Source organism: Brassica napus, chromosome C3 (genome assembly GCF_020379485.1).
Source record: "Brassica napus cultivar Da-Ae chromosome C3, Da-Ae, whole genome shotgun sequence".
NCBI classification, from domain to species: domain Eukaryota; kingdom Viridiplantae; phylum Streptophyta; class Magnoliopsida; order Brassicales; family Brassicaceae; genus Brassica; species Brassica napus.
The window spans coordinates 67,744,177-67,752,002 of record NC_063446.1 but is presented as its reverse complement, the minus strand read 5'-3'; the positions used below and the strand labels follow the sequence as shown (position 1 = coordinate 67,752,002).

Here is a 7,826-nt window from a genome sequence, read left to right as displayed (position 1 = left end):
TCCAGCATAAATAAATAAAAATTATGCTTTTTCTTTCCAGCTATTTACGTCATCACTTTTAAGAGTTATAGGAGGTCTTACTTATGTCGAGATAGGAAAATAATGTACTTGATAAATAAGTACAACAAGAAATGTACGGTTCATCATAAACTCACAGTACTTATATTCTTTTCTTTCTGCATGAGTTTTCTTGGTTGGTGCCTGGTGGAGTGAGGATTAAACAGGGAATTGTGTGTGTGTGTAATTAATGTTGACGTGTCGGAAACCGAGTTGCGTGGGAGCTCAGATTAGTAATACTAATTACTCTGTGCAACACTACAAGTCTGCAACTAGCCGATACCAGCTATCATTTTCACATGTACGGATCTTTTTGAGATGTGTATTACTAAAATATTAATTAGATGTTAATTACTCTGAGTTTACCAAAAAATGTTAATTACCATGACGACTCTCGTTTATCTTTTATGATCGTGGTGGAGTGTGGTGGGAATTCGAACACGGATCTTTTGGAGATTCACATAATGTCTTGATCACCCAATCACCGACGTGTGGTTATCATTACTAAAAATTAGTAGCCATTTTTCTGATAATTACTATTTTTGTTCAGCTCTTTCTTTAAAACTAAACACACACATACTTATTCTAAAGATCACTGATTTTTTTTAACTCTAAACAAACATAGCTTCGAAAATATTGTTATTTACAAATACTAACATTTGTAATTTATGCTACAGTATTAATCTATAAGAATATTCGTTATATGTTCTCAGCAAATAATTTTTGTGCAACCTTCGGAGACCTTTGAAAGCCAACAGAGTATTAATATTTTATCCACATTTCTATTAGAAGCATAAAATAACTGAGTTTGGCATAAGATTTTTTTTGAGAATGCATGTGCATAAAATTAAAACGTACATGTTCTTAAAACATCCATTTGCGTTAATCTAGGGTTTCATCTTCCAACAATTAAATAGAAATAGTATTGTTTTGGTGATCATATATAGCCCTTCTTATGTATGAAGAGATTATTTGCATTAACTTTTCCCCGCCGTTGATCCTAAAATGGGTTATAAGTTACTATTGAAGATAACTAAATCAATTAAAAATCTAATCTTAGATCTTTAAACTCCAAGAGACAACACATTCGTCCCTTTGTATATGTGACATCATACACGATAATAAGATATTATTAATCCCAATCATGTTGCACTAAAAAACAAGTTATATGAATCTAAGATGTTTCATATAAATACACACATTTTACCAATACAGAGTGCATCAAATACACTAACGTATCAAATAAAGATAAAGAGAGAAGATAAAAATGGAGTGTTCCAACATGAAGCAACATCATCAGCAAGGTGGATATGCAGAGCCAAGGATCTCCTTCTCCAGCGGTTTCGCAGCGACCAAGAACGAAATAATCAAGTACAAGGAGGCACCTGTGTCGTCAGATGATTTCGAGTTCGGTGTCAAGAACTGCTCCATGACCACAGCAGATGAAATCTTTTGCGATGGCATGATCCTACCTCTCAAGGAAGAAGTCAACACCACGAAGAGAATGCCAACTTTGAGAGAAGAACTCAACGAAGAAGACGATGATTCACCTAGAACCAAATCAAAAGGGTCGAGTGGTTGGTGGAGAGAGAGATTAGGGTTAGGATTCTCGAAGTCCAAGAAAGATCACAAGAGAAGTTCTTTTTAGAAGCAACATTATAGGTTCTGATTGATTGCTTAATTTTTCTTTAATGTGTGTTTCTATGGTTTTTCACCTCTTCACTGTTCCTCAACGATGTAAAAAGATTGTTTGCGGTTGAAGAATTTATTCTGTCCAATGTTCTATTTTCCATAAGCTTCAGAAGAAAAAAATGGCGACATCGATTTTTCTTTCGAACTTCTCATCACTCATTAATCTTTAAATTAGAATTGCAAAATTATATCTCTAAGATGCTACTATTTAAATATTCGGAGCATTCCCAACACTTCAAATGTTTATTTCGTGACAATTAATTAGGTGGAAACCGTACGTGTAACAAGAAGTTTTCACTAATGTCATTTTACAGCATCATTTAACACTGATAATTAAAAAAAAAAAAATTATTTATGGAATACATTTCTAGATAGATTAACATGATATATGTAGCTAGGTCACATGTGGGATGTGGCGATCATGTATGTACACATACTATTTTATGTCTCTGGTGTAATTAAGTAGCTCATAGAACTTTCAACTTTATTTAAATGGCAAGAAAGTAGGAAGTTTTAGTTTTATACATTACCAAAAAACAAAAGAGAAAGTGATATTTTCTTTTAGAATTAGGTTAACTCAGTGATTGTTCTTTTCTATGTGTTGTTTTGGTCTTGATATTGCAGAAACTGGACGTAGATTTTCTAAAGGTCCCAAAACGTGAGCTAAAGAGGCAGCAAGTGAAGATCCATCGAGGTTCATTGTCACAACAATTACATAATAGCTAGGCGGAGGTTCGAACTACACTAAAAGGAACCAATTTTGAAAATTGTTGCGCCAAGATGTTTAAGTTTTGTACATACAATAGAATAACTTTGTAGGAAAAGTTTGGTCACGCATTCGATAAAATCATAAAATTGAACAAACACTAACGTTTAATATATAGAATTAAGAAACTAATAAATTAAATATCACTCATCTATAGTAATTTAGAATAATGACTGCACATATTTAATCCAATAACATATACATTTTAAAAATTCATAAAATACATAACTGAATGAGAAATACTGTATATGAAAACAAGTAGTCTGAACATTTTAACCGGACCCGAAAATTCAAATCAAATCTGAACTAAAATAAAAAAAATTGATTTGTAGGAATTAAACTTTCTATTAAATTCTACCGTTGTTCACTTATGTATTGTGTCTTAAAAAATACTATGCGTAGTTATTATTTTAAAGGACAATTTTTCTAAATAGTTTTTTGGGCAAATCTCCAAAATAGCACTTTTTTAAATTTATATCACAAAATAGCACTCAAAAACTAAAATGACCAAAATAACATCTTTCTAAGTTTATCCTTTGAAAATTTTAATTTTTTATTTTTCAAAATTTGAAATCTTATCCCTAAAACCTCATTTCTCAACTCTAAACCCTAAACCCTAAATTCTAAACCCTAAACCTTAAACCCTAAACCCTAAACTCTTAAACCCTAAACCCTAAACCCTAAACCCTAAACCCTAAACCCTAAACCCTAAACCCTAAATCCTAAACCCCACCCTTTAACTCTAAACCCTAAGTTTGTGACTTTTGATAAAACATTAAGTGCTATTTTTGTGACTTTTGACCTTGAATGCTAGTTTGTGAACAAAAACTTGATTTAGTGCTATTTTTGTCTTTTTCTCTAATTTTTTTAAGTTTTTATCACAAAATAGCATTAAAAGATAAAAATGACTAAAATAACTTTTTTATTTTAAAATTTTTAATATTTATTTTTTAAATTTAAAACCATATCCTCAAATTTACAATATGCTAATTCCGCACCCAAATAAAACTTAATTATATAAAAAAAAAACCCAAAACAAAGTTAAATGCAAAAGGAAGAGTGAAGGGGGAAGAAGCAAAATTGAGATTGGGAATAATAGCAAACGTTTTTTTGCTAAAGCCTCGGAAATGGTTTCGTTGTTGTTGTAGCAGCAAAGAGCCAACACACTTGAGAGAGAAATGGATGAGAAACGAACCCTAGCTTCGGCTGGAGACTCTCCGGCATCTGAGCCGGCGACGCGGCGGCGTTTGAAACGCAAAGCGAACGCTCTCGGGACCTCCAATTCCGCTTCTGCGAAGAGGATGTTGAAGCGCGAGAAGGCGATGCTTGCTTTCTTTTCTCCTGTCCACAGCGGGCCTTTGACTAGAGCTCGACAGGCGCCCAGCAGCATGCCGTCCGCGGCTGGGGTGAAGGCGGAGGTGTTGAGTGCCGCGGTGGTGAGTACGGACGGGGAGAAGTTGAAGGAGGAGGAAGAGAGGGACAAAGCGATCCGTGAGTGGGAGGCTAAGATCGAAGCTGAGTTCGAAGCAATTAGATCTCGCGAGAGTAATGTTCATGTGGTGCCTAATCATTGCGGTTCGTTCGTCTTCGTCTTCTTCACTGTGTTGGTTTCGAGTCTAAAAGCAAATTGTTGATTTGTTTTGTTTTGTTTAGAAAGGAGGAGAATTTAACACTCAATTTTTTTTAGAAGAGAAACCAAATTTGAAATAATGTGGTTGAGATTATTAGGGTTGTATTCTATGATCCTATAGCAAGTTTTAATTTTTTTTTGTTGCTGATCGAGTTAGAAAAAAGGATTGCTAGTCCTTATCTTGAATTACGGTTGAGTATGATAATCGTTGTTGTTGTGCTTCAACCTTCACAACTAGTCATCCATATAATATGTGTTCCTCTACTGAAACTTTTTCAAGGTTGGTTTTCATGGGGAAAAATTCACCCGCTTGAAGAGCGCTCATTGCCCTCTTTCTTTAACGGCAAGTTGGAGGGTCGCACTCTTGAGGTGTGTAGGGAAATCCGGGATTGGATCATGAGGAAGTTTCATTCAGATCCCAACTCACAAATAGAAGTTAAAGACTTATCAGAACTCGAGGTTGGAGACTCGGAAGCAAAGCAAGAGGTGATGGAGTTCTTGGACTACTGGGGCTTAATCAATTTTCACCCCTTCCCGTCACCAGATGCTAGTTCTACTCCCGGTGATCATGATGATTTAGGAGACAAGGAGTCTCTGCTTAACAGTTTATTTCGGTTTCAAACAGATGAGGCTTCCCCTGCTCTTGTTCACAAGCCTCGTCCCACAGCACAAGCTACGCCACCATCTGGGTTGTTCCCAGATCCGGTGGCGCCTGATGACTTGCTGAAGCAAGAGGGTCCAGCGGTCGAATATCACTGCAACTCCTGTTCAGCTGATTGCTCTCGCAAGCGCTACCACTGCCCTACGCAGGTGTTTTGTCTCTTTACTTTATTTTCATTTCATCTGTTCCCTTTGGCTTTGAATATCTGATATAGAAAGAAAACACACAATTTGACTATGATCATGTACTATCCATCTTATTGTTTGTCATTCTTTCTCCTATTTTCTTTAATAGTTTTTCAAAACTTACATGCTAATATTGAGGTTTTTGACAGGCGGATTTTGACTTGTGTACGGAATGCTTTGACAGTGGCAAGTTCAGCTCAGATATGTCATCTTCCGACTTTATACTAATGGACTCTGCTGAGGCTCCTGGCGTTGGTAGTGGGAAGTGGACTGATCAAGAGACTCTTCTTCTCCTTGAAGGCTTAGAAATTTTCAAGGAAAATTTTAATGAGATTGCAGAGCATGTTGCTACAAAGACAAAAGCTCAGTGTATGCTTCATTTTCTTCAAATGCCAATCGAGGATGCGTTTCTTGATCAATTTGGCTACAAAGTTCCAAGTACAAAAGACACTACAGATTCAGCTGTGTCTAAAGATGATAAATCTGTCCTAAAAGATGCACCTGAAGAGACAGAGAATAAGAATCCTGTTAAAGAAGCTGAAACTGTGAAGGAAGCTCCAGAAACAGAAGATGACAATGAAGGAAACGTTCCTCCAGAATCTTCGAAACCTGGAGATGCGAGTGAAGAAACTAGTGAAGTGGAAGCCGAACAGAAAACGCTTAAGGTAGAAACCGTCACTGATGAAAGATGTAAAGATGATGCTGATGAAAACGTAGCTTTGAAAGCTCTGACTGAAGCTTTTGAAGAGCTTGGTTATCGTATCACACCTGAAGCTTCTTTATCCTTTGCTGATTTAGGAAATCCTGTCATGGGACTGGTAAGCTGTGTTGGAAGACATAAAATTTGATGCAACGGCGACTGAGATTTTTTGATAAATGCACCTTCTTTCCTTTCTGATCCTGCAAGGTTCTTTTTTCTACAGGCAGCTTTTCTGGTGAGATTGGCGGGATCTGACGTTGCTACTGCTTCAGCCCGGGCTTCCATAAAATCTCCGAAAAGCAATTCTGGATTGCTGCTTGCCACAAGACATTGTTTTGTTCTCGAAGATCCACTAGACAACAAGAAGGATTCAGCTGAATCAAAAAGGTTTAACGTTTATTTGAATATCTCAATATTTTGAAGATATAGGTTATTGTATCGTAAATCTAAAACAAGCAAGACATTTGCAGTGTGGATGCAGTGGGGAACGGTGATAGTGCCCATAAAGATGAGCAGCCAGAAGGAAAAAGCCAGAAAGCAGAAGATGTCTCCTTGAATGCAAATGACAGGGAAATGACAGAAGCTGATTCAGGCAAAGAAAATCAGGATTCAGTCTCTGAAGAAAAGCAACCTGGTTCCCGAACTAAAAAATCTGCTAGGAAACCAGATGCTGAAGGACGAAAAAGATCTAGTAATTCAGTGGCAACTGAAAAATCAGAGGAACCAGCGGATATAATTTGTACATCGCTGGATAAATGTTCAGGGAAAGAGCTCCAAGAACCTTTAAAGAATAGGAATAAGCTTTCTAGTGAAAATAAAGACGCCTCTCAAGCAACTGTCTCCCAGTTAGCTCCAGATGCTTCTCAGCCGGAAGCATCAAAAGATGTGGAGATGAAGGATATGTCACAGTCACAGAAGGATCCTCAAGATATGGTCAAAACAGTAGGAGAGGAGATTGAACAAGCTAAGGAGAGTGCAAAGGATGTTCTTAGTATGCCAGACACGTCGGTTGCACAGCAGGCCGTTGCATCAGCTTCTGTACCGGAAAATGGAACAGATGGTTGTCTCTATCTCTTGGACAGATTTGAAACTGGACCTGCATTGCATGATTCTTTTATATCTTATTGGTTTGTTGTTTAAACATTGTTTGCAGGTGAAAATACAAAGAAAGAGAAGGGTGTCTCTGAAGAGACAAAAGACAAACATAACACTGATAAGCTTAAGCGCGCAGCTATCTCTGCTCTCTCAGCTGCAACAGTAAAGGCAAAGCATCTTGCAAAACAAGAAGAAGATCATATCCGACAACTTTCTGGATCATTGATAGAGAAGCAGGTACAAAAATGGTTCAAGTGTATGCAGCTTTGATTCTGTTTTGGTGCTGTATTGTTGTTGAGTGTTTAAACATAATAACGAGGTTTTTTTTAAACGTCTAAGCAGTTGCGTAAACTAGAAGCAAAACTATCTATATTCAACGACGCTGAAAGCTTGACAGTAAGGGTAAAAGAGCAATTGGAGAGGTCAAGGCAAAGGCTATACCATGAAAGAGCGCAGATCATAGCAGCTAGACTCGGTGCCCCATCTTCAATGTCCTCAAAGGCATCATTACCAACAAACAGAACCGCTGCAAATCTTGCTAATGTGGCTCAAAGACCTCCCATGGGTATGTCATTTCCACGGCCACCAATGCCAAGGCCTCCAGGTGCATCACCATTCTCTGTTCCTGGCTCACATGTAGCTGCAACAGCAATGAGCGGAAGCTCAGGTCCACCTCAAGGTTCAGACAATGTTTCTTCGGTTTAGTGGTGCTACATCATAATGTTCAGATTGAGTGGTAGCTCTTGATGTTCTATTAGTAAAGCCCAGGTACATCATCCCACCTTTCGCGGAGCTTGGTTTATTTTCTGGAGATTTATGTAGAAGACAAAGTTCGTTAGGGGTTTTAGACCCATCGATTAATGCTAAATGTAACTGGTATTGGAGATATGTGAATGTACTTTATTTATGGGTTCTTTGAACTTTAAAGAGTTGTAACGTTGAGCAGAGATGTATGATTATGAATCCGCAGAAGGTGGGAATGTTTTATGGATCATGGTCGGTAAAGACTTTCTGATAATAAGATACTTTAGTGTAACCAA

The 7,826-nt window shown here is 37.3% G+C and overlaps 2 protein-coding genes across 2 annotated transcripts; both read left to right on the top strand.

Annotated features, from left to right (window-relative positions):
* Nucleotides 1–1,098: 1,098 nt before the first annotated feature.
* On the top strand, nt 1,099–2,402 carry BNAC03G66120D. Its single transcript, XM_048750385.1, has one exon. It carries the CDS (start codon nt 1,325–1,327, stop codon nt 1,703–1,705), a length of 381 nt encoding a protein of 126 aa, XP_048606342.1. The 5' UTR covers nt 1,099–1,324; the 3' UTR covers nt 1,706–2,402.
* Nucleotides 2,403–3,566: 1,164 nt separating this feature from the next.
* On the top strand, nt 3,567–7,826 carry LOC106434471 (SWI/SNF complex subunit SWI3D). The gene is made up of 7 exons (XM_013875341.3): nt 3,567–4,090; nt 4,426–4,955; nt 5,141–5,809; nt 5,915–6,078; nt 6,162–6,751; nt 6,845–7,023; nt 7,129–7,826. Exons 1-7 carry the CDS (start codon nt 3,694–3,696, stop codon nt 7,489–7,491), a joined length of 2,892 nt encoding a protein of 963 aa, XP_013730795.2. The 5' UTR covers nt 3,567–3,693; the 3' UTR covers nt 7,492–7,826.